At 43.4% G+C, this 27,187-nt stretch overlaps 1 protein-coding gene across 4 annotated transcripts; it reads left to right on the top strand.

Moving 5' to 3' along the window:
• Positions 1-1,930: 1,930 nt before the first annotated feature.
• LOC143279898 (ethylmalonyl-CoA decarboxylase-like) lies at positions 1,931-16,517 on the top strand. 4 transcript variants are annotated; one of them, XM_076584206.1, is made up of 5 exons: positions 1,931-1,962; positions 4,302-4,384; positions 6,536-6,703; positions 10,748-11,061; positions 13,019-16,517. In XM_076584206.1, the coding sequence occupies exons 2-5, from the start codon at positions 4,342-4,344 to the stop codon at positions 13,385-13,387; spliced, it is 894 nt and encodes a 297-aa protein (XP_076440321.1). In that variant the 5' UTR covers positions 1,931-1,962; positions 4,302-4,341; the 3' UTR covers positions 13,388-16,517. The 4 variants fall into 4 exon arrangements, with proteins under 4 accessions (XP_076440321.1, XP_076440320.1, XP_076440322.1 ...); XM_076584205.1 differs by having other exon boundaries at positions 1,945-2,018; XM_076584207.1 differs by lacking the exon at positions 1,931-1,962 and adding an exon at positions 2,042-2,203.
• Positions 16,518-27,187: the final 10,670 nt, after the last annotated feature.

Below are 27,187 nucleotides of genomic sequence, written 5' to 3'. Positions count from 1 at the left end.
AAAAAACAGTAATAGAAATAACGCCATTTAAATAGTTGTGGGAGTAGAAAAGAGTTTGAAAGAGAGCAACGCAGAGAGACAGAGACACAGATATAGACAGAGAGACAAAGACAGAGATGACGTTATATAAGATTTATAACGCCAGTTAATATAAAGAAATATACATTACAAAAACATGTGTATGGGTATGCGTGAAATCATAAGGCAATCAATATAAGATTATCATCATTAGAAGAATAAAAGAGAGGGAGGAGGAAGAGGTGTGTGTGTGTGTGTGTGTGTGTGTGTGTGTGTGTGTGTGTGTGTGTGTGTGTGTGTGTGTGTGTGTGAAAAGAGAGAGGGAGATAGACAAAGAGCGAGAGAGAGAAAGAGAGATAGAGAGAGAGAGAGAAAAGGAGGGGGGAGGGGGGCGGGGCAAGTACATAGAAAGACAAAGTGAGAAGGCGATATCAATCCATGTATAGATAATGATCATGCAAAACTAAAGCTAAAGTGAAAGGCATGCACATGCAGAACAAAAGTAATCTTTTTTCCCCCATTAAGCAAGAATTACAGAAAAATAACGCCACGGAAACAATTGTGGATTTCAACAGTAAAGTGAAAGGCATGCACATGTGAAACAAAAGTAATCCTTTTTTTTTCATTTTTTTTTTTTTTCATTTGAGTGCGATTTGTAACAGTGGAAATTGTTCTATATTTACTGGAAAAGATGGGGAAAATAATGTTTTTTGAACGTCGAGATGCTTTCGTGTTGTTTAATGGTATAGGAGTGAGTTCCAGAATCGTGAACCAAAATAGGCAAGGGTGGATTTAAATACGTCTATTCTGGGAATTGGGACATTTAGTTTTGTTTGATTTCGGCTGTCATTTATGGAACATTATATCCAATAGGTAGTCTGAAGCACAACTTGTCACTATTTTGTGCATCAGTTCTCCTTTGTTGTAAGTGAGTCTTTGGTGTAGCAGTAGAATGTTAAGTTTTCTGTAATCAGATTTTGTCAAGGATGAGGTTTTGTTCAGAACAATTTCAAGCACACGTTTCAGTTGTGAAAGCTGAGAAGTGGCTTAAAGGCGTTGGCGCTTGCAGTATCCCATAGGGTTGATACATAATCAACAGTAGATTGGATAAAGGCCTGAAAAAAAACAATTTTCTTGAGTGGTAATCTGGTTTTGTGAGGGTGGATTGCCATGTGGTTACGATCAGTCCATTCTATTAGGTTGTTTACGCAATGTTACAGAGACAGCATAAGCTGTTTTATGCAGCTGTGGCTCGTGTGTAATGGTGTGTCATCTGCCGCAAAACGTTCACAGGATGCTTGAATGTGGAGGGGTAGATCATTAATATATGATGTGAAAAGCAAAGGGCCCAAGACAGAACCCTGTGGAACTCCATGCTTTAGTGTTTGTAAGGACGAGGAAGATGTATTAACAAATACACATTGTAGTCTGTTTGTAAGATATGAATGAAAGAGATTCAAGGTAATGGTGGAGAGACTACAGCGAGTTTTCTGATAAGAAGGTCATGGTCAGTTACGTCAAATGCTTTCTTGAAATCTATAAATAGGACACCACAGTATTCATTGTTATTGACTTTGCTAAGGCATTGATCAACAAGATAAATCAGTGCAGTATGACAAGGGCGACCTTCTCTAAAACCAGATTGGTGAGAGAGAGATTGAGAGAGAGAGAGAGAGAGACAGAGACAGAGAGACAGAGAGAGACAGACAGACGGATAGACAGACAGACAGACAGAGCAAAGTGATACATGAATAGATGATATATAGACATATAGATGGATTTTTTTTTAAATGATTAATTGTTTAAGTAATAAAATAAATAAATAAATAAATAATAAATATTTAAGTAAATCGAAGCAAGGGGAGTAAATGTGATGTGATCACCACTGTTCCACTAGAGTTGTCGCGCTTCAAAACACTTTCGGTAGCTGGGGCAGTGTGAAAGGTGAGATCGCGAGCAAGCAAACTGTGTTCTGCAATGTTTCCATGACTTGTCAGAAGGTAATCTGCAGAATTATGTGCATTAGACGAAGTAGGAGATTAGCAACGAGTGTTTGGACCACAAAGCAGCGAAAGAGGTCTCTTGTCGTTGCTTCTTTTAGCGTGCGTTTTAGTTTTCCCATTCGAGTGAGTCCTCCTACGACTGTTCCCTGACCACGTCTTGTCTTACCGAGCAAAGAGCACAGGTCAGCCCACTGCAACGCGGTCTTTTGGTGGGTTGTCCCGTTGAAAATAACACAATCTGCAGGACGGAAAGGAGTTTTGTTGTGAAGTTTTCGTTTTCCATTCACCATGTGCATGCCCACACGCACGCACGCACGCACGCATACTTGCTGGCTCACTCGCTTGTACGCATGTATGTGATTTTGTGTGTTTGTGTGCATGGGCAGGTATGAATTCAACAAACAGCTCATTCATAATCAGAACTAGCCAGTGCATGGGCACAATAGCAGAATGGTCAAAGCATTGAATTTTCAATCTGGGGGTCTTGGTTTTGTTCCTGCTGTCATTGCCTGGTTGATTAAGGATCAATAGTTTTCCAGTCTCCCAGGTCACCAAGTATATGCACAACTGCTACCAGTCTAAATCTCCCATGGATGTATAGTTGTAATTTGTATGCACGTGCAAAGCATTGAATATGAATATTGAAGATGCTGTTTGCCATATCAATGTTTAGTTGTGTATGGAAATATGAACATGTGTAGCATGTACACCCCTGAAAGTGGTTGCATTAACATTAGGATTTGCATCTCACGAACACAGAAGAAAAGAGTGAATCTAAAGGCAACATATCTTCTGTTTTGATCCTGTATTAAAACCCATACAAACAATATATTGTATTACTCTTTTTGTCACAACAGATTTCTCTGTGTAAAATTCAGGATGCAAACCCCAGGGAGAGCACGTCACTACACTGAGAGCGCCACCCTTTTTTTTTTTTTTTTTTGTCTGTCTGCAGTATTATATGATTTCATATTGAAGTAGATTTCTCTACATATTTTTGCTGGGGATAACCCTTTTGTTGCTGTGGGTTTTTTTACATGCGCTAAATGCACATGGGACATTGATTTGTCAACTAAGCAATACTCGGGGACCAAAGAATTAAGACTATTGTTAAATTCACCTAAAAGATCACTTGAAACCTGTGAAAACATTAAAATCACTATTGCTATAAAAGAAAAAAGATTTTTACATGAAATTCACCCACTTTATGATATATAATTTTAAATTATTTACCTCTGACAACAGAACAAAAAACCTAGACAAAAGTCCAGTCATTTTGAAAGGACTGTACATTTCCACAGTAACTGAATAATTATTTCCATGTTCTTATTTAATCAGAACGAAATTTTGAATAATTGGTTGTTAAAACAAAAGAAAATATATGAAACTATATTTGAACATTATCTTGAATTTATATTTATGCAGAAGGCAGTGTTTGGTGTTCATGTGATAAGCAATATATGGGATGTATGTAATAAGCATTATGTGGAATTTATTTGATAAGCAGTGTGTGGAATTTGTGTGATGAGCATTTTGTGATAAGCATTATATGGAATTTATGTGAAAAGCATTATGGCATGAAGAATGTAATCAGCATTGCGTGAAAATTATGTGGTAAGCATTATGTAGAACTTATATGATGAACATTATGTGAAATGTTTGTGGTAAGTATCGTGTAGAACATAATATGGTAAGCATCGTGTGGAATTTTTATGTGATTAGCATTATGACATGAAGAACGTCTGTATTAACTAAGCATTGTGTGAAATGTATGTGGTAGCATTATGTGACATTTATTTGATAAACATTGTTGTGAAATAAATGCGATAAACATCACGTGGAATTTATGAAAGCCTTACCTAGAATTTATGTGATGGGCATAAATGTGTAATTAATCTGACAAGCATTATGTGAATTCTTTTGCATCAGTCAGAAAATATATGATGACTTTTTATTATTATTATTATTACTATGACAAGGAAGTTAGCCTGCCACTGGCCATGTTGGACGCTGTGACAGTAGTGCAGCGTTGATCCTCCTGCTTCACCTGGGTAGGTGAACACAGTATTGTTTAAAAACTATTTTGTAATAAAATCACTATGTGCGTACACAAACATTATACTCTCCTTTTTTTTTCTTCTTTTTTTTGTTGAAAGCTTACAGTTAGGTCACATGTCTCTCATAACTGTCTTGTATATCTTTTGGCTGATAACCTGATGAGGGTCCAGTTGATGTTGTCCGGTAAAACTTTTTTTTTTTTTCTTTTTTCTTTTTTTCCAGGTGGCTGAATTCTAAGTCCAGAGTTGAGTGAGGTACAACAATGAGGCCACTTCTTTTGTACAGAATGAGTCACCGGTCTTCTTGTGAGTAAACAGATAAATTTGTAACTGATTTTTATCAGAATTGTATTTGTCCTATCTTTGTTTGTTTTTTCAGTTGTAATTATGTACTTGTTTTGATGGGCAGACTGATCAGTTCATAGGCAGACAGAGGGACAGAAAAACAAACAAAAATTGTTCTCTAATAGCTTAACATGAGTTCTCGCACCCAAACCTTCTAATCGTTTTTGTTTTTTGTTGTTGTTGTTTTTTTTTGGGGGGGGGGTTGTTTTTTTTCTTTGTGTTTTTTTGTTTGTTTTTTTTCTTAATATGTTGTCAGTGGTCTCACAATAAAAGAGAAGTAACCTCGTCAGTATTTAGTCAATACTAATGCGGATTGACCTCCCTTGTACTGAAACCACCAGCTGGATGTTTCGTGTCGCGTAATGTTTTAAGTTTTTGATTTGTGAAAAAAAAAAAAAGAAAGAAAGAAAGAAAGAAAAAATAAAGAAAAATATATGCAGCACAGAACTTTAAAACAGGGGTTGTCATATATCAATGATCTGGTTTTGAGATCAATGGCACAGAACTGTCAGCTTCCAAGTGTTAATTCATTCTGTTCAGGAGTAAGTTAACTTGTACCATGATTACTTCCCCTGTGGACCAGGTACAAGTATTCTCGTACCAACACACTGTTCTAATTTTGTATATTTTTGCTTGGTACAGTTGGCAGTCTAAACTGTACTGTTTATGTGATAACGAAGCTTTGTCCGACCAATTAAATCAACAATCGTCCTTCGATTTTTGCCGTTTTAGTGAACCATCTTGGTTTTTTCTGCAGTGGTCTCATGTAGTGCTGGTCCAGGGGCATTGTAGCAGGCATGTAGCTGTGGGGTGGAATGAGTTAACACCCAAATCACCAAACAACTCCTGTATCCTCTCCTACCTTATAAACAGTAACATTCAAATGTGAAAGTTAATAGCTAGACAAATTGTCTGTAGTCACCAGTATATGTGATGGGAAGTTAAACAAAACATAATTCCTCCTCCTCCAGTGCATTAGAATTGGACAGCTCAGAAACTGTGACCAACTTGTTCATTTCTTCATACTGGTTGGGGTCTACTTTTCTGTGGCAACAGATAATGTTCAGCTGTCTTTTTTCTTTTGTTTTTTTTTTGAGGAGATTGTTGCTTTTGTCTGCTTTGGGTTAAGAGCAAGGTGTAAGTTGTTATGAACTGCATATGTTTGTATTATTTCAGTAAATATTTGTGTTCTTTTTTGTTGTTCCTTTTTTTTCTTCTTTTTTTTTTGTATGTTTTTTTGTTGTTCTTTTCTTGTTTTTGTTTGTTTGGTGTTTTTTTTGTTTTCTGTTTTTACAGTGCATGTATTAATGTGCTGGATACAAACAAAGGACATAAACTGAGAATGCTTATAATAAGTTATATATGAATGTGTGAATTTATGTAGTGATGCATTGAAATATCTCTATTTCTGTCTGTGACTTTTGCCTGTCCTGCTTCCCTTTGCTTTCAGCTTTCCATCTTCATCACCAGACCTTTCATATCATCAACGTGTGCACTCACAGAGCTGAGCTGCTTATTTAACCTCAATAGTCTGACTCTGTTTGTGTGTGTGTGTGTGTGTGTGTGTTCGTGTTCACAGAAATGTTCATATGTAACTGTAATATCTTTAAAAACACCTACATTAAACTTCCTTTCACAGAATGTGGCAACGCTCATTGGGGAATCTGACTGTGCTGTGTTTCAAGATGTGTTGCCTGTATAAAAATTTCTCAGAGGAGTTTTAGACACAGCTGTGACAGCGAAATAGCCAAGTGGACTTTCAATCTGAGGGTCCCAGATTCAAATCTTGGTAATGGCGCCTGGTGGGTAAAGGGTGGAGATTTTTCCAATCTGCCAGGTCAACATATGTGCGACCTGCTTGTGCCTGAACCCCATTCGTGTGTATACGGCAAGCAGAAGATCCATGTCGGGGTTCGGTTGGTAATGGAAACAAGAACATACCCAGCATGAACACCCCAGAAAATGGAGTATGGCTGCCTACATGGCGGGATAAAAACGGGCCATGCAAGTAAAAGCCCACATACGAGTGAACGTGGGAGTTGCAGCCCATGAACAAAGAAGAAGAAGAGACACAGCTGTGTTGTTGCAAACGCTTTTTTCTTACTCTGGCAGGTGGTGTGAAACAGTGGGTGGGTGTCCGTAGACTGGTGTCGCAGTTTGCGGCCATTCGGAATCATCTTCAGCAGCACCAGGCAGGGAGTGTGGAACTGGAGAAAAACAGTGACACCGGCATCGCCATCCTCACCCTGAACAACCCGGGCAGGAAGAACGCTGTGTCAGGTATGGTGCGCTGCTTGACTCCAGCACTTCTCTGTCTGCCGTGGTGTGGATCTTCCTTCTGCTCTCTGTCTTAGCTGTGTTGTAGATCTCATTTCCTGGCACTTTTTGACTCACTTGTGTAAACAAAGTGAATCTATGTTTTAACCCGGTGTTCGGTTGTCTGTGAGTGTGTGTGTGTGTGTGTCCGTGGTAAACTTTAACATTGACATTTTCTCTGCAAATACTTTGTCAGTTGACACCAAATTTGGCATAAAAATAGGAAAAATTCAGTTCTTTCCAGTCATCTTGTTTAAAACAATATTGCACCTCTGGGATGGGCACAAAAAATAAAAAAAGAAGCCTAATTATATGCAAACTACATTTACTGTTATATTTATATTTTTTGTATTCTCTAAACTTGGCACTTTGACCTCTTATTCTGACACAACAACAAGAGGAGTCATTATTATCATTTTTTGTTCAAACAGGAACTTCTTTTGCTAAGCATGGAATTTTTATTTATTTTGCAAATGTTTTGGTGCAGATAGTAAAAAAGGGAAATTACTCTGTAATTAATGCTAGGGGACTTAATTTATCACAAGTGAGTCTTGAAGGCCTTGCCTCTCTTGTTTTTTTTGTTGTTGTTGTTTATTCTTTCTTGTTTTTTCTGTCTGTCTCAGGAATGTTGGATATCTCAATTCTAGGCACTTTTTTATTTATTTATTTTTTTTTTAGGATTAAAATAGATTTTTATTCATGTTTTCTTGCTCTTTCTGTCTCACCAATGTTGTAGATCTCAATTCTAGGCACTTTGATAAAATTTGAAATAGATTTCTCTTCTTGTTTCTCCTGTCACTCTGACTCAGGTATGTTTCTTTTAGATGATAATTTGTTTTTGTAGCGCCTAATCAAGTAATTTTGCTGTACCTAAAAATGCATGTATGTATGTTTGTATTGTTCATACAAGTTAGTATGTGCATATATATGTTTATTGTGCATGATTGTGAGTTGAGGACTGAGTGTGTTTAGTATGCGTGTGTGTGTGGATTGTAAAGCACTTTGTGCAATGAGGAAAGTGCTGATATGTGTCCAGTTATTGTTGTTATTCTTATTATTTTTAATCTTCTTCTTCTTCTTCTTCTTCTTCTTCTTCTTATTATTATTATTATTATTACTATTATGTTAGATAGATAAATAAATAGAAATTAATAGATAGATAATGAATATATATATATATATGTGTATATATACACATACACGCACACATATATACACACATACATACATACATACATATACAACACACACACACACATACATGTATACACACATACATACACATGCATGCACACATACATGCACATGTATACATACATTCATACACACAGTAGATTTAGATTAGATTTTGGTGGTGGTTTTTTCTCTATGTGTCACAGAAATGTGTTGGTGCTTCATCTTGAATGCATCTTCTCTGTTTTCTGCCTGTTTTCAATACTGTTTTGAGTTTCTCTGTTTGGCTGATGTGTGTGTGTGTGTGTCACACTGTGACTGCAGCCAGCACTTGGCACACTGAAAAAGAACCTGTGGCAACATAAGCATTGTCCTCTGGCAAAATTCTGCATAAGAAATCCACTCTCATAGGTACACACATATATATATATCAGCATGCACTCAAGGCCTGACTGAGCCCGATGGGTTATGCTGCTGGTCGGGTGTCTCCATAGCAGATGTGCGGCAGTGTTTTGTGGATTTGTCCTTAATGCAGTGACACCTCCTTGAGAAACTAAGACTGAATGAAACTGATCTCTTCTGCTGATCCCTTGCCTCAAACAACAGACCGAACTCCAAACAACGATCTTGATAAACTGCCAAGGCCTTTCACATAGAGTGTGTCTTTCCAGCAGACAACAACATCCGAACACCAAACAACAATCTTGATAAACTGCCAAGGCCTTGGTGTAGAGTGCGTCTTTCCCAGCAGACAACAACAGACCAAATACCAAACAACGATCTTGATAAACTGCCAAGGCCTTTCACGTAGAGTACGTCTTTCCCAGCAGACAACAACAGACCAAACACCAAACAACAATCTTGATAAACTGCCAAGGCCTTTCACGTAGAGTGCGTCTTTCCCAGCAGACAACAACAGACCAAACACCAAACAACAATCTTGATAAACTGCCAAGGCCTTTCACGTAGAGTACGTCTTTCCCAGCAGACAACAACATCCGAACACCAAACAACAATCTTGATAAACTGCCAAGGCCTTTCACGTAGAGTGCGTCTTTCCCAGCAGACAACAACATCCGAACACCAAACAACAATCTTGATAAACTGCCAAGGCCTTTCACGTAGAGTGCGTCTTTCCCAGCAGACAACAACATTCGAACACCAAACAACAATCTTGATAAACTGCCAAGGCCTTTCACGTAGAGTGTGTCTTTCCCAGCAGACAACAACAGACCAAATACCAAACAACAATCTTGATAAACTGCTAAGGCCTTTCACGTAGAGTGCGTCTTTCCCAGCAGACAACAACAGACCAAACACCAAACAACAATCTTGATAAACTGCCAAGGCCTTTCACGTAGAGTGCGTCTTTCCCAGCAGACAACAACATCCGAACACCAAACAACAATCTTGATAAACTGCCAAGGCCTTTCACGTAGAGTGCGTCTTTCCCAGCAGACAACAACATTCGAACACCAAACAACAATCTTGATAAACTGCCAAGGCCTTTCACGTAGAGTGTGTCTTTCCCAGCAGACAACAACAGACCAAATACCAAACAACAATCTTGATAAACTGCTAAGGCCTTTCACGTAGAGTACGTCTTTCCCAGCAGACAACAACATCTGAACACCAAACAACAATCTTGATAAACTGCCAAGGCCTTTCATGTAGAGTGCGTCTTTCCCAGCAGACAACAACAGACCAAACACCAAACAGTGCCTCAGTCAGGAAAGCCACAGATGAAACCTCACAGTGGTGGAGGAAGTTGTGATTACAGTCCTGAGTTATGCAGTGGATGTACAGTCCACCTGTTATTTTCCACAGTGCTACCACTCAGTCCTGGTGAACACTCATGCAGATGCTAGGTATGTAAGTATCCATATCAAATCAAATCAAATCAAATCAAATAACACTGGGGCGTATAAGATTGGAGAGAGCACAAATCCCAACAGGGGAGGTTATTAGGTTGGTTGCTTCCACTGAGCTCCACCAGTTAACCCCCTTTGAGTACTTGCAGTTGTAGCCAAGTTGAATGTGCAGTGTGCTCATCATCGAGAGAAAGAAAAAGGGATTTAGCAGCTGGTGTTGTCCTTTTCAAAAGACTCTTAGCGCATGAACGTTTTTCAAATTTGATGGCTTGGGAGGGTTGTCCAAAACAAAGAGATGTGTGTTGGTTCAGCCACTCTGAAAACAGCACAGGGCGTCAGTCAGGGTGCTCCAGATACAGCCTGCTCTTTTCAGAATGGATGGATTGCAATCTCCATTGCTCTTTTTATTTTGAAAGGATGATATTTAGTTTATTTGTATATGGCTGTAAACATCAGTAGGGGGTTGTCCAAATTGGGGACACACCCAACAAACCTTATTGATACGAATGAATGGGGGGAAAATGAGGCGGTAAACAAGAGAAAAAGAGGGGCTGGGGAGCACTAAAATGAAGAAGGCATATGAAGCACCTAAAGAATACAAAAAGTAAAAAGGAATTTTTTTTTGTTTACCTGTAGACATTTTGGTACTCCGTAGACTGCATGCAGCTGAGACGGTACCAAAAAAAAACAACAACAAAAAACTATGGTTTTAGCTAAGTATCAGGTAGGTTTATGAAAAAAATATATTTATGAACAATGTTTTCGAGAGAGTGTGATCCGTGCTTTTCTGTGTGTATGTGTGTGTGTGTGTGTGTGTGCATGTGTGCACAAAGAAGACCAAACCTGACAAGAGTCACTAGAATCAGGCCTGATGGCATCGTGACTGCACCACCCAACACACCTGCTGACCCCCCCACCCCCACCCCCCCACACCTCCCCGACCTCCCCCACTCCACCTTTTCAGGCAGCATGATGGTGGAGCTGGCAGACCATGTGACGGAGCTCAGCCAATGGGAGGAGGGCCGAGGCGTGGTGCTGCGAGGGGCAGACAACACCTTCTGCTCAGGCGGGGACCTGAAGACGGTGATGGGGCTGGGGACGAGGGAGGAGGCGGGGGACATGTCGGCACTGATGCAGGACACCATGACCCGCCTCCGCTCCCTGCCCCTCGTGTCCCTCGCCCTCGTCCAGGGCACCGCCATTGGGGGCGGGGCCGAGCTGGCTGTGGCCTGCGACGTGCGTGCCATGACGGAGGACGCCCGGCTGGGCTTTGTGCAGGTAGGGGGGCTTTGTGCAAGTGGGGTAGGGGGGATTTGTGCAGGTGGGGGTCGGGCTATATGCAGGTGGGGGCAGGGGGGCTTTGTGCAGGTAGGGGGCTTTATGCAGGTGGGGGAGGGGGGGGCTTTATGCAGGTGGGGGAGGGGGGCTTTGTGCAGAAGGGGGGGGGGGGCCTTTGTGAAGTGGGGTGATGGGGCTTTGTGCAGGTGGGATGATGGGGCTTTGTGCAGGTGTCTTTATGCAGGTGGGGGAGGGGGGGGCTTTATGCAGGTGGGGGAGGGGGGCTTTGTGCAGAAGGGGGGGGGGGCCTTTGTGAAGTGGGGTGATGGGGCTTTGTGCAGGTGGGATGATGGGGCTTTGTGCAGGTGTGATGGGGGGTGGGAGGGGGGGTGGGGTTGTACAGGTGGGGGGCTTTATGCAGGTGGGGGGGGGCTTTGTGCAGGTGGGGTGATGGGGCTTTGTGCAGGTGTGATGGGGGGCGGGAGGGGGGGGGGTTGTACAGGTGGGGGGCTTTATGAAGGTGGGGGGGGGGCTTTGTGCAGGTGGAGGGGCTTTGTGCAGGTTGGGAGGGGCTTTGTGCATGTGGGGGGTCTGGGGGGCGCTTTGTGCAGGTGGAGGGGCTTTGTGCAGGTTGGGGGGGCTTTGTGCAGGTGTGTGTGTGGGAGGGGTTTTGTGCAGGTTGGGAGGGCTTTTTGCAGGTGTGTGTGTGTGTGGGGGGGGGGGGGGTTGTGCAGGTGGGAGGGGTTTTGTGGTCTTTGTGCAGGTGCGGGGTGGATTGCACTGAGACTGTAAATGACATCATCATGAGTAAATCAGGGCCATGACGGAGGACACTCAGGTGGGCTTTGTGCAGGTGGGTGGGTTGGACAGCAGATTACGCTATAGACTGTTCCAAGACTGTAGGTGATGTCATCACGAGTAACTCATGGACTGCTCTGAGACTGTAGGTGATGTCATCACGAGTAACTCATGGACTGCTCTGAGACTGTAGGTGATGTCATCACGAGTAACTCAGGGTCTGCTCTGAGACTGTAGGTGATGTCATCACGAGTAACTCATGGACTGCTCTGAGACTGTAGGTGCTGTCATCACGAGTAACTCGGGGTCTGCTCTGAGACTGTAGGTGATGTCATCACAAGTAACTCATGGACTGCTCTGAGACTGTAGGTGATGTCATCACGAGTAACTCATGGACTGCTCTGAGACTGTAGGTGATGTCATCACGAGTAACTCAGGGTCTGCTCTGAGACTGTAGGTGATGTCATCACGAGTAACTCAGGGTCTGCTCTGAGACTGTAGGTGATGCCATCACGAGTAACTCAGGGTCTGCACTCAGACTGTAGGTGATGTCATCACGAGTAACTCATGACTGCACTCAGACTGTAGGTGATGTCATCACAAGTAACTCAGGACTGCACTCAGACTGTAGGGGACAAAATCACATGTAACTCCCGACTGCACTTCTTCTTCATCTTCCTCTACATTCTTGGGCTGCGACTCCCACATTCTTTTGTATGCGAGAATCAGTTTTTACATGTATTACTGTTTTTACCCGTGACAGGTGAAGATGGGGCTGACCACAGGGTTGTTTGACTGACCTGACAGGTGAGGATGGGGCTGACCACAGGGTTGTTTGACTGACCTGATAGGTGAGGATGGGGCTGACCACAGGGTTGGTTGACTGACCTGACAGGTGAAGATGGGGCTGACCACAGGGTTGTTTGACTGACCTGACAGGTGAGGATGGGGCTGACCACAGGGCTGTTTGACTGACCTGACAGGTGAAGATGGGGCTGACCACAGGGCTGTTTGACTGACCTGATAGGTGAAGATGGGGCTGACCACTGGGCTGTTTGACTGACCTGATAGGTGAAGATGGGGCTGACCACAGGGTTGTTTGACTGACCTGACAGGTGAAGATGGGGCTGACCACAGGGTTGTTTGACTGACCTGACAGGTGAGGATGGGGCTGACCACAGGGTGGGGAGGAGGAACGCACCTTGTCCAGCTGTTGGGCCGACCCAGAGCGCTGCGCCTTCTGGGCTCCTCCAAGATTCTGACTCTGCGGGAAGCCCTTGAGGTGGGGCTGGTGGAGCACACCCTGCCCGCTGACTCCGCCCCTCTGTCGGCCGCCCTCACCTTGCTGCTGGACACCTACTGTCGCGGGGCAACGCCCTTGGTACAGGGGATGAAGGAGGTGGTGGTGGGGGTGGAGGACGATGGAGGCACGGCCCAGGCTTTGGAGCGGGAGAGGAAGGTCTTCACTGCCCTGTGGAGAGGAGAGGCCAATCTGGCTGCCCTCAGTAAAAACCTCAAGCACTCCTGAGGGAGGAGGAGGTGGAGTGGGGGGGGGGGGGGGGGTGAGTGAGGTGTGTAAGGTTTGTAGCTGGGCTGGAGTACACACGCCAGGTGTTTGATTCTTTGTTGTGAGGTCAGTGAGAGATCCAGGGTCTGCTGCTGGGTTTGGTGTTGTTTTTATCATGGTCACTAAAATCACATCACACACTTGCAGAATAAGGTTTGCCATAACACAGTAGTTTTCTTTACAGACGGACAACCTGAGGAATGATGCAGGTCCCAGCAGATTGTGTTTTCAGTACATGGCCGATTCCTGCCCATTAAGAGAGTGCAATGGGCTCAAGTAGGAAGACGGGGACCACACAGTCAAAGGACATCCTTTCTGTATGAGGTTTTTGGGAGTGTTGATCAAATTTCCTGATGAACACTGCAGGTGTCTGTGTCTGTCAGGCCTAGCTGATGCAGGGATGCATGTAGTAACCAAGGAAGCGTAGAGTACAACCTTGTCGTGTCTTGCCAAACCCAGACTCGCCTTCCGTAGCAGTATCACCATCCTCATTCATCATCAAAAAAATATATATATATATAAAGTGTCCCAGATTCTTCCATGCCCTGTTGTCATGATGACCTCAGTTTCAGTCCCCCTTCCACCTCCAGCTTTGGGCAAGTCCTGTCAAGGTCTTCAGTGTCAGCTGACTCTTTGGGGACTGTCATTGGAGGGGTGTGGTGGCGCTCCTCAACTAATCAGTTATTGTATGCGCTCCTCAACTAATCAATTATTGTATCTGTAGTGGGTGGGTGAGTGGGAGGGGGCAATTAGTAGGTGGTGTCCTGTGTATGTCAAGTCTGAATACCACCAAAATGACTCAGCAGTAATGCAGGGGCTCCTCTGGTTTGTGGCCTCCTGGCGACCTAACATCTATAGTTCTGTGTGAACTGCTAAGACTGAGACTGTTGCAGATGAAGTGGATGTGGCTGTAATTTTGGGGGTGGTTGGGGGGGGTGGGACTTGGATTGAGTGATGTCGGAGAAATACCACTGAAACGGTGCATGTGATGAAGCAGCAAAAAACAGAAAAAGACACTTGCAGAAGATTATATTTATGGCCTTTGTGTAAAAAGTATTAATATCTGAAAAGTGTGTGAATAACGTATAGATCAAGTACATCCTGTGCGTGTGTATGAGATCAGTTATTTTAAAGATACTCTGTCTACATTTTTGAGAGAAATGGTTTGACTTCCTGTTATTGTCAGGAAGAAAAGCTGGAGATATTGATTTTTTTCCTTCGTTATTTTTCCTTTAATAAGTTAGGATATATTGATTTTTTTTCTTTTGTTACTCCTTAACACATCAAGATTTTTTTCCAGATGACATTTTTGTTCTCATTTGTTCAAGAATCTTTATAGATACATTTTTGTTTTTATTATGAATATTAAAAAATCTCATGGAATATGATATTCAAAAAGCCCATGGAATATGATATTCAAAAAGCTCATGGAATATGATATTCAAAAAGCCCATGGAATATGATATTCAAAAAGCTCATGGATTATGATATTCAAAAAGCTCATGGATTTGTCGTTGGCAAGCTACTCAGGAGGTTCAGTGCTCAGAAAACATTGTTTGAAATGTATGTGTGGCATGTGACACACATGACATGTAACATGGTGATACACATGACCTGTAACATTGTGATGCACAAGACATGTAACATGGTGATACACATGACATGTAACATGGTGATACACATGACCTGTACCATGGTGATACACATGACCTGTAACATTGTGATGCACAAGACATGTAACATGGTGATAACACAAGACATGTAACATGGTGATAACACAAGACATGTAACATGGTGATACACACGACATGGTGATACACATGACCTGTAACATGGTGATGCACATGACCTGTAACATGGTGATACACACGACATGGTGATGCACATGACCTGTAACATGGTGATACACATGACCTGTAACATGGTGATACACATGACATGTAACATGGTGATAACACAAGACATGTAACATGGTGATGCACATGACATGTAACATGGTGATACACACGACATGGTGATGCACATAACATATAACATGGTGATACACATGACCTGTAACATGGTGATACACATGACCGGTGATACACATGACATGTAACACAAAAGGTAGAGCACGAATGTTAGCTAATAAAATAATGTTGACATCGTTTCCAAATAAACTATGTTCTGATTTCTGCAGTTGGAACAGACTCTCTGGGCATTCCCAAATATGATAGACTGAACAACATACCAGATGTCATGTTCATAGCATCAGAGATCTTTTCCAACCCCTCTTGGGACAAATCAGAGGCAGTATGTGTGTGTGTGTATTTGTATGTGTCATGAGAGCTGTGTGCATGTGAGAGTGTGTGGTGGGAGCTGCGATATGTAGGAATGCGTGTGTATGTGTGTGTGTTGTTAAGTGGAGGTGTGTATGCGTGTGTGTGTGGTTCGGTGGAGATGTGTATATGTGTGTGTTGTAGGAGCTGCAGAATTTATGAAAGTATGTGTATGTGTGTGTGTGTCATGGGAGCTGTGATACATAGGAGAGTGTGGTGTGCATAGGAGAGTATATATGTGGGTAATGTGGGATATGGGGAATGTAAATATGTGTGTGTGTGCAAGGTTATGTGTTGGGACTTGTGTGCTTTTATGTATAGTGTTGGGACTGTGTACATTAGTTTGTGGCTTTCATGTCAGACACTGCATATTTGTTGCATATCTGTTGTGCCTGTGTTTGAGATGTGGGAGCTGGGATATGTAGAAATTTGAGTATGTAAGTTGAAGATGGGGAATGTAGATTGAGCGTGTTCCATTTTCTTTCAAGTTTTTTTTTTATTTTTTTTTATTCTTTTGCTTTCTACTTATCATTCCCTGTATTATACTTTAATGTACTTACCTTTTATTATTATACTTATTATTGACTTATTTATTATCACTATTTATATTTCATTACTTATTTCCCCTCAAGGCCTAAAAGAGTCAGGTTCTGCTGGTGGTCAGGTATCTGCTTAGAAGGTGTGGTGTAGCTTATATGGATTTTTCCAAACTCACTGATGCCTCCTGAAGTAGCTGAACTGAACTGGAGATATTAAAGCGAAAAAAAAAGAAAGAAACCAATGAAAAAAATAGTGATGAAGATTGAACATCAGCACTGATGCATTCTCTGATCTCTTTGCTCAGTGTCATAGCAGACACTTTCGTTATTCAGTTTAGCTTCATGTTTGTTTGTCTGGAAAACTTCCAGTCTGGTCTGGCAAAGGTCTGGAATTTTATTTGGTCACATGGTTGGGAATCCTACAAATAGTCTCCACTGACAGAGTTTGAAAGGGATCGTTTAATTTTGAGTTGAGAGTCAGAATCCCTTGTTTCAAAACTGAAGAACCTCAGGACACAACTTTTATTGATAAAGTCATGTGAATCTAATGGCGTTTGTTGTGCTTTATAGATAAAGTTGTGTGAATCTGATGGCATTTGTTGTGTTTTAACTTTTATTGATAAAGTTATGTGAATCAAATGGTGTTTGTTGTGTTTTATTAATAAAGTTATGTGAATCTAATGGTGTTTGTTGTTGTCTTTTGCTCTGATTTGCCTGGATTTTATACAGTCAGTACAATCCAACTATAAACATGTTAAGGAGTACCAGTCTCCACAGGTATTTCACAAACTTTTTCATTATTTTCTTTCTTGTGTTGGTGTTTAGGTCCATCCTTGGGGATGTCAGGAGCTCTGTCAGTTCTCCATCTTCTTGGGATGAGGTGCTAGACACTTCCACTTTTCTGTTGCTGTCTTTGTTTCTGGGATTTTCATTTTCTTTCTGTCGTCTCATGGGGTTTTTGTGTGTGTGAGTGTGTGTGTCATAGTGTTTTCCAACAGCCTTGTTTGTTTGTTTATTTTTGTCATGCTGTTTTTCATTAGCCTCGTTTGTTTGTTTTGTGTGTGTGTGTCATGCTGTTTTTCATTAGCCTCGTTTGTTTGTTTTAAATTTTGTGTCATGCTCTTTTCATTAGCCTTGTTTTTGTGTGTGTGTGTGTGTCGTGCTGTTTTTCATTCGCCTTGTTTGTTTGTTTTTATTTTTATTTTGTGTCATGCTGTTTTTCATTGGCCTTGTTTTTTTGGTTGTTTTTTTTGTGTGTGTGTCATGCTGTTTTTCATTAGCCTTGTTTGTTTTTGTTTTTTTATTTTGTGATGCTGTTTTGGCTATTTCTTTGGTGTGTTTCATTTTTCTTTGCTGAGGGAGTGCAAGTTGTCCTCTGGCGTTTTTGTGTTGTTGTTTTTATGACTGTTTTTATTTATGATATTGTGTATTATGTACCGTTATGATTTTTACTTAATTACTGTTTCACTGATGTTACACATGCCAGCAGTATGCCAGGATTTTTCCCGCGTCAACAAAGCCGTCTCACAGTTCAAGGGAACTAACCTCGGAAATATTCCTGTCATTTACGTGTACAGATTTATCTCCCGTGTACCGAAACTTGTAAAGTGCACCGACGACACCGAAAACTGATGTTTTGTGTGCCGTAAGTCTTTGTAAATAAGTTTTTCATTTGTGGACAAAATATTTTTTTCTACTGCAGAGAGCTTTCACATTGGTCTTATCTGTTATACCCTTGGAGCACAGAACTGACAGCTTGAGAGTGTTAGGACTGTACAGTTCGTAAACTATCATGCTGCAGTTCACTTTGTATGGTGATTTCTTCACATTGGATTGGGTCTGTTTGACTGTTGGAAGAGGTAATGGTCTTTTTGACTCACATGTGTAAACAAAGTGAGTCTATGTTTTAACCCGGTGTTCGGTTGTCTGTGTGTGTGTGTGTCCGTGGTAAACTTTAACATTGACATTTTCTCTCCAAATTGTCAGTTGACTGCAAATTAGGCATAAACATAGGAAAAATTTCAGTTCTTTCCAGTCATCTTGTTTAAAACAATATTGCACCTCTGGGATGGGCACACAAAACTTTTTTTAAAAAGAGCCAAATTATATGCAAACTGCATTTACTGGTTTTTTGGTTTTTTTTTTTTTTTTTTTTTTTTGTATTCTCTAAACTTGGCACTTTGATCTGATATTCTGACACAACAACAAGAGCAGTCATTTTTATCATTTTTTGTTCAAACGGGAACTTATTTTGCTAAGCATGGAAGTTATATTTATTTTGCAAACGTTTTGGTGCAGATAGTAAAAAAGGGTAATTAATCTGTAATTAATGCTAGGGGACTTAATTTGCTTTAAACTGATCTTTCTCATCTTAAACATTACATTTTGAAATTATACTCAATACATAAAAAGCTTGTGTGTTTTACTCTCAGTGTACAGGGCTTTCACTATGTTCATTCGCCCAAGTGGTCTGTTTCGGAAAATACTAAAATCAATAGACGAGTGGACTTTATAGATATATTGGTTGAGCCCTGAAGGTCATGGGCAAAAATCAATTGTGTACACATATTTATACATATTCAAAGCGCATGCTCATATTCTTCGCGAACGCGAACGACGCCATTTTGTTTCAAGTTGTTGACCTGCCCGTTCAATCCTATAATCAATCGACAATACACGATAACATGTGATGGAAAGTTGGAGAAGGAGACCGTTAAATATTTATTCTGAGAAAGATTTGAACGCCTCATCACTTACTGGATTATGCCCCAAACTGCCATAGAAATATCCACAGAATCAGTCGGAATTCACAGTTAAAAATAATAAGCCATGTGAGTTAATACCCTTCAATCAATGAAAAGTAAAAATTTCCGGTCTTGACTTCTCAAAATGAAGTCCTTTTCACTTCATAAGACGTTTAGAAGTACTTGTACTTGGCTCTACGTGTTATCAGTTTAACAAAATACTCAATTTTCGTATCAACTTTAAAACTATAAAACTAGAATGAACATAAAAGAGAAATTGAATCGACCGTGTCAACCTCAACTAACTGAAACTTGTACATCTATCTAGATCCAGATAAAACGGCTAAATGTTGCAGTGTGATTGCGGCGATAGCCACGTCTCCTTTACCGCGGACTTAAAAAGAATTTTTAATTGCCCTTAAAGATTTTTTGAATGCCCAAGATACACCAGAATAATATGATTTAAACAGCGTTCTCACTGCAAATACCGCAATCGATTTATCGTCATTTAAAAAAGCATGTTTAAATATTATATTTTTGAACGTCAGTTAAGGAGCCACAGTAGTGTAATGGGTAAGACATTTTCTTCTCACCCGAACACGCGGAGTTCGGATCTGCCGTTAGGACTTTTTTTTTCTTTTTCTTTTAACCCGAAGCTTTATAATAGCAAATACAGAACACATTTTAACGATTAGATTTTTTTAAAAAGTGTATAACAAGTGAGTCTTGAAGGCCTTGCCTCTCTTGTTTATTGTTGATGTTGGTTGTTTTGTTGTTGACAGCCAACTGAGCTGTCAGAAAATGAATATGTTTACATGGTCATTTGGGGGGGGTTAAATATTTTTTTTCTAAAATGTGTATCCTCAACAAACAAAGAGTGTAAATTGAGTTCACATGGAGCTAGCAAACCTCCGGCAGACGGGCGCGATAGCCGAGTGGTTAAAGCGTAGGACTTTCAATCTGAGGGTCCCGGGTTCGAAGCTTGGTAACGGCGCCAGATGGGTAAAGGATGGGGAATTTTCCGATCTCCCGGGTCAACTCATGTGCAGACCTGCTAGTGCCTGAACCCCCCTCGTGTGTATACGCACGCCCGGCAGGAGATCAAATACGCATGTTAAAGATCCTGTAATCCATGTCAGCGTACGGTGGAATATGGAAACAAGAAAATACCCAGCATGCCCCTTTAGACTTGGAAAGAAAGAAATCGGAACGCTAAGCAGACACAACGCTGTGAAAATCGCTTGTACAATCTAGGCCGGGTTCCGAACTAAAATTTGAAGATTAACTGATCATCGCCAGACAGTCAGCCAACCAGACAGACAGACAGTCAACCAACCAGACAGCCAGCCAGCCAGACAGACAGACCAGTGTTGGGCATCACATTACACAGTGTGGAAGGGACTGACATTCCTGTAGTGGCCTGTCCAGCCACACCTGACGCTGTGTCAGTCACCAGCCAGAACGCTGCTCCAAAGTCTTCAGAGTCTGACGGCGGATGCCCACTCAAACTTTGATTGGTTTAGTATCGTAGATACTTTGACAGCAATTTGTATGATGTAAGTGAAGATTGTTTCAGTTTAGTGAGAACGAAATCTTACGCTGGAGGTAAATGTGTGCTTTTTTAAAAACTATGTTCAGCATATTGAATATACACGATTTTTATTGGATAGTAGCTATCTTGTCTGTCCACATAATGTCCACGTTCTGTCAACGCCCGCACACACACACACACACAGACACACACACACACACACACGCACGCACACGCGCGCGCGCGCCGTTTCCTCCTTTTTCTCTCGCTTCTTCACGTGTCCCCCAGTATCAACATGTCGTCCCCACTTTCTATTTATCTCTTCATGTTTTATGTCAACATGTACGTGAGAAGAGCAAGTCCAACCAGTTCTGTCATGTCTGTCTGTCTCCCTGTCTCTCTCTCTCTCTCTGTTGCCTCCTTTCTCTCCATCTCTTTGTTTTCCCCTCCCTCCCCCTCTCTGTCCATCTCCCTCCATGTCAGTCTTTCTGTCCCCCCTTCGATATATATATCTCTCTCTCCCCCTTCCTGTGCCCCTTCTTTCTCTCCCCTCCTCTGTCTATCTTTCTCCTCCCTCTCCTTCTTTCTCTCCATACACATTTCTCTCCCCTCCTCTATCTTTCTCCTCCCTCTCCTTCTTTCCATACACATTTCTCTCCCCTCCTCTGTCTATCTTTCTCCTCCCTCCCCTTCTTTCTCTCCATACACATTTCTCTCCCCTCCTCTGTCTATCTTTCTCCTCCCTCTCCTTCTTTCCATACACATTTCTCTCCCCTCCTCTGTCTATCTTCCTCCTCCCTCTCCTTCTTTCTCTCCATACACATTTCTCTCCCCTCCTCTGTCTATTTTTCTCCTCCCTCTCCTTCTTTCTCTCCATACACATTTCTCTCCCCTTCTCTGTCTATCTTTCTCCTCCCTCCCCTTCTTTCTCTCCATACACATTTCTCTCCCCTCCTCTGTCTATCTTTCTCCTCCCTCTCCTTCTTTCTCTCCATACACATTTCTCTCCCCTCCTCTGTCTATCTTTCTCCTCCCTCTCCTTCTTTCCATACACATTTCTCTCCCCTCCTCTGTCTATCTTTCTCCCTCCCTCTCCTTCTTTCTCTCCATACACATTTCTCTCCCCTCCTCTATCTTTCTCCTCCCTCTCCTTCTTTCTTTCCATACACATTTCTCTCCCCTCCTCTGTCTATCTTTCTCCTCCCTCCCCTTCTTTCTCTCCATACACATTTCTCTCCCCTCCTCTGTCTATCTTTCTCCTCCCTCTCCTTCTTTCCATACACATTTCTCTCCCCTCCTCTGTCTATCTTTCTCCTCCCTCTTCTTTCTTTCCATACACATTTCTCTCCCCTCCTCTGTCTATCTTTCTCCTCCCTCTCCTTCTTTCTTTCCACACACATTTCTCTCCCCTCCTCTATCTTTCTCCTCCCTCTCCTTCTTTCTTTCCATACACATTTCTCTCCCTTCCTCTCTCAATCTTTCTCCCTCTCCTCCTTTCTCTTTCCCATTCCTCTTCTGTTTCTTCCCCTCCTCTTCTCTCCTCCCCTACTCTCTTCCCGGGCCGCTACTCTCTCTCTCTCTCTCTCTCTCACGCACACCTGACATTATGCAAACACCTCTTCCAGTGTGTGAGGCCAAGCCCAAACAGTTCAGTCATTCACAACATCTGTGCTGGGCAAGTGATGAAAACTCGTTCTGTCACTTGAGTCCCTTGTTTTGCAATGTCCCCAAGGTGCCCAGACAGTAGACCTCACACATGGCGCTCTTTGTGTTTTGCTATGTCCCCCTTGTGCCCAGACAATAGACCTCACACACGGCGCTCTTTGTGTTTTGCTATGTCCCCCTTGTGCCCAGACAATAGACCTCACACACGGCGCTCTTTGTGTTTTGCTATGTCCCCCTTGTGCCCAGACAATAGACCTCACACACGGCGCTCTTTGTGTTTTGCTATGTCCCCCTTGTGCCCAGACAGTAGACCTCACACACGGCGCTCTTTGTGTTTTGCTATGTTCTCCAGGTGCCCAGACAGAACGTTCTTTGTGTTTTGCTATGTCCCCCTTGTGCCCAGACAGTAGACCTCACACACGACGTTCTTTGTGTTTTGCTATGTCCCCAAGGTGCCCTGAATGAAGACCTCACACACGACGTTCTTTGTGTTTTGCTATGTCCCCAAGGCGCCCTGAATGAAGACCTCACACACGGCGTTCTTTGTGTTTTGCTATGTCCCCCAGGTGCCCTGAATGAAGACCTCACACACGACGTTCTTTGTGTTTTGCTATGTCCCCAAGGTGCCCTGAATGAAGACCTCACACACGACGTTCTTTGTGTTTTGCTATGTCCACAAGGTGCCCTGAATGAAGACCTCACACACGACGTTCTTTGTGTTTTGCTATGTCCACAAGGTGCCCTGAATGAAGACCTCACACACGACGTTCTTTGTGTTTTGCTATGTCCACAAGGTGCCCTGAATGAAGACCTCACACACGACGTTCTTTGGAGATGTGTTTAGCTACGTAAAGGTAAGATGTTGACTGTCTGCGCGGCAGTGGGTCTGCATGGCGTTAAACAGAAGACTCGTACGCATCTAAAAAAGAAAGACGAGACAGCCAGTGTTTGGAGACTCTCTCTCTCTCTCTCTCTGTCTCTCTCTCTTTCTTACTTCCTCTCTCTGTCTCTCTCTTACTTCCTCTCTGTGTCTGTCTGGTCTCTCTCTCTCTCTCTCTCTCTCTGTGTCTCTCTCTCTCTCTCTGTCTCTCTCTTTCTTACTTCCTCTCTCTGTCTCTGTGTCTCTCTCTTACTTCCTCTCTCTGTGTCTGTCTGGTCTCTCTCTCTCCCCTCCTGTCTCTTTCTCTCCTCTCTCTCTCTTTCTCTCTCTCTCTCTCTCTCTCTCTCCCTTCTATCTTTCAGTTAGCTCGCTCCCTCTCTCTCTCTCGTTATGCTACCCTCTCTCTGTCAGTGTGTGTCACCCCCAGCTCATGTTAAGTATCTTGTTTATAGATTGTCTAAGTTAAATTATTCATCTTCACTCCGTAAAAATTCTCCGTGCAAAGTTTGATGTCATTAAAAGTGTCTGTGTTCACAAATCCCACAGGACGCATACTTCACTCGCCAATATTTTTTTCGTTTAGTGTGCTGGCAGGATCCATTTTGTCAATCAAATAATTCTCTGTTCGATAACCGTGTGTGCGTGTGCGAGAGAGAGAGAGAGAGAGAGAGAGAGAGAGAGGGATAGTGTATTTGCAGTTACATGCTGGTGTATAGGTACATACCGCTACCTTACGTGTTCATTATTTATCTCACCCAACGGCGAAGTGAAAGGGCGGGAGGGGGGTCGGGGGTGGGGGGGGGGGGGGCAGGGGGGGACGTTGGGAATGTTAGCACAGGGTTTCTAACGGAGACTGCTCTCAGCAAACCTGCTGTGCGTGTGTGTGTGTGTGTGTGTGTCCATGCGTGTGTCTGTGTTCGTCTGTGTCCGTGCGTGTGTGTGTGGTTGTGTGAGTGTGTATGCGCAAAGGAATATGATTGATAAGATTTGCCAAACCACCATCGGAACCAAAGTGGACATGTCCACAACACATCGGCTTAACAGCGATATCATCGATTTTCTGCTCCCGGGCAGTTCCTCGCCTGTGTCAAGCAGACTGAAATCCAAACTGGGCAAAGTACCGAGAGTGTGAAATACATTTCTATCTTTGGAATTTAATTCGAATTTGTTCTGTAATTCTATGTACTTTCCACTTGCGCCAACCATTGCTCCCTCAGTACTAGACAATCTAGTCAACCTGCCCTTTCCGTGGCTAAAAGTAACATTATCAAGTTGCAGAATCTGTTGGGCGTTGGACTTCTGATCCAGTGTTACCTGTTGTCAGATCCTTCGTACCATACACAGACATGAAGCAGAAGGTGAACACTTATGTTAAGGATCTTTGGCAAGAGGAGTGGAATGCCCAGACGGACAACAAGCTATTCCAAATCCGTCCAGACCTAAATGAGACCCCCCCTTCGGGGGTGAAGAACAGATTGGAGGAGTCTGTGCTGTGCAGACTGCATGCGGGGCACACTTTTTTTTAATTTTTTTTTTTTTTTACTCATTCTTACTTGTTGAAGGGGGAAGAGGCCCCTCGATGTATTCCCTGTGATGAGCCTCTCACCGTGAAACACGTGCTCCTTGACTGTTGGGATCTGCATGATGTTAGACACAGACATTACACGGCGATTTCTTTGAAGACCTTGTTTCGTGATGTCCCGCCGTGGGCGCTGATGGACTTCTTGAAGGAAGTGAACATTTTTAATCAAATTTGAAGGTTTTAAACTATGGAAGGTTTTTTAAAAAACAACAACTTTGAGTGGAAAGCTTAAAGTGGTGACTTGTTTTTATTGTTTGTTTTTTACCCTTGTTGCAGGTATTAACGTGGCGATAGCCTTGAGATGGCCTTAGTGGTCGGCGAGGCTCTAAGCACCATAATTTCATTTCATTTCATTTGTCAGGGCTGGAGGCCCCGGCCGTTTCGGCATGGTGTTGTTTTTCTGGGGGAAAGCACTTTACTCCGATCGATTTTCCTCACTCCATCCAGGTGTGAACGGGTACCTGACTTAGGTCAGGGAAGGTAGAACGGAGGTAGGAGAGTACTGGGCCCCGCCTTCCTCTGTCGAACCCAGGACACAGTGGGTAGGAATTCACCGCCCCGATGTCTGTAATGGGACCGTTAACCTTTAACCCTTTGACCTAAAGTGAAGAGAAATAAAAGCCATCGTACGCAAGCACAATAAAAAGGGATGATACAGGGAAGAGTGGTTGTGGCGAACACCAAAGTGTTGACAATAAATTACTGATAATTTTGTGTCAGGTCTTCTGTAATTGTGGAAAAAAAAACCGTACGCACCATACGATACACATTGATAGCATTCAGATGTGAAAATGAACAGGTCTCTGCTTCAACGAGATGTCTACAATGTATGACGACATGAAACAATCCTTTCCGCCCTGCCCACCAACGTCACACAACAACACAGACCGGAAGGAGAAGCTGACCAACAGTGGCTCCAATCCCTTGTACCCTGGAATGAGAAGCTGACCAACAGTAGGCCCACTCCCCTGTACCCTGGAATGAGAAGCGGACCAACAGGGGCCCACTCCCCTGTACCCTCCCAGAAGCTGACCAACAGTGGGCCCACTCCCCTGTACCCTGGAATGAGAAGCTGACCAACAGTGGGCCCACTCCCCTGTACCCTGGAATGAGAAGCTGACCAACAGTGGGCCCACTCCTGTACTCTGGAATGAGAAGCTGACCAACAGTGGGCCCACTCCCCTGTACCCTGGAATGAGAAGCTGACCAACAGTGGGCCCACTCCCCTGTACCCTGGAATGAGAAGCTGACCAACAGTGGGCCCACTCCCCTGTACCCTGGAATGAGAAGCTGACCAACAGTGGGCCCACTCCCCTGTACCCTGGAATGAGAAGCTGACCAACAGTGGGCCCACTCCCCTGTACCCTGGAATGAGAAGCTGACCAACAGTGGGCCCACTCCCCTGTACCCTGGAATGAGAAGCTGACCAACAGTGGCTCCACTCCCTTGTACCCTGGAATGAGAAGCTGACCAACAGTGGGCCCACTCCCCTGTACCCTGGAATGAGAAGCTGACCAACAGTGGGCCCACTCCCCTGTACCCTGGACTGAGAAGCTGACCAACAGTGGGCCCACTCCCCTGTACCCTGGAATGAGAAGCTGACCAACAGTGGGCCCACTCCTCTGTACCCTGGAATGAGAAGCTGACCAACAGTGGGCCCACTCCCCTGTACCCTGGAATGAGAAGCTGACCAACAGTGGGCCCACTCCTGTACTCTGGAATGAGAAGCTGACCAACAGTGGGCCCACTCCCCTGTACCCTGGAATGAGAAGCTGACCAACAGTGGGCCCACTCCCCTGTACCCTGGAATGAGAAGCTGACCAACAGTGGGCCCACTCCCCTGTACCCTGGAATGAGAAGCTGACCAACAGTGGGCCCACTCCCCTGTACCCTGGAATGAGAAGCTGACCAACAGTGGGCCCACTCCCCTGTACCCTGGAATGAGAAGCTGACCAACAGTGGGCCCACTCCCCTGTACCCTGGAATGAGAAGCTGACCAACAGTGGGCCCACTCCCCTGTACCCTGGAATGAGAAGCTGACCAACAGTGGGCCCACTCCCCTGTACCCTGGAATGAGAAGCTGACCAACAGTGGGCCCACTCCCCTGTACCCTGGAATGAGAAGCTGACCAACAGTGGCTCCACTCCCTTGTACCCTGGAATGAGAAGCTGACCAACAGTGGGCCCACTCCCCTGTACCCTGGAATGAGAAGCTGACCAACAGTGGGCCCACTCCCCTGTACCCTGGACTGAGAAGCTGACCAACAGTGGGCCCACTCCCCTGTACCCTGGAATGAGAAGCTGACCAACAGTGGGCCCACTCCCCTGTACCCTGCCCTCTCATTTCTCACGTCAAAAGACAGGAACATAGTGTGACGTTTCCCCCCGCTTACCGGTGCTTTCAGCCAGTCACACAGATTATAACTTAACCTCTTGAGCACGAAGGACGAAAATAAATGTCCACTAAAATGAACCACTCTTTGCCAATGGACGTATATCAACT

The sequence above is a fragment of the Babylonia areolata genome, chromosome 3, assembly GCF_041734735.1.
Source record: "Babylonia areolata isolate BAREFJ2019XMU chromosome 3, ASM4173473v1, whole genome shotgun sequence".
Taxonomy (NCBI): Eukaryota; Metazoa; Mollusca; class Gastropoda; order Neogastropoda; family Buccinidae; genus Babylonia; species Babylonia areolata.
Note: the sequence above shows the minus strand (reverse complement) of the source record. Positions and strands in the feature narration are given on the sequence as shown.

What these genes read in the sequence shown, in the direction of transcription:
- LOC143279898 (XM_076584206.1), top strand. Translation starts at nt 4,342, where the DNA reads ATGAGGCCACTTCTTTTGTACAGAATGAGTCACCGGTCTTCTT. An exon ending in AATGAGTCACCGGTCTTCTT is followed by an intron (nt 4,385 to 6,535) that starts GTGAGTAAACAG and finishes TTACTCTGGCAG; the next exon opens with GTGGTGTGAAACAGTGGGTG. An exon ending in CAGGAAGAACGCTGTGTCAG is followed by an intron (nt 6,704 to 10,747) that starts GTATGGTGCGCT and finishes CCACCTTTTCAG; the next exon opens with GCAGCATGATGGTGGAGCTG.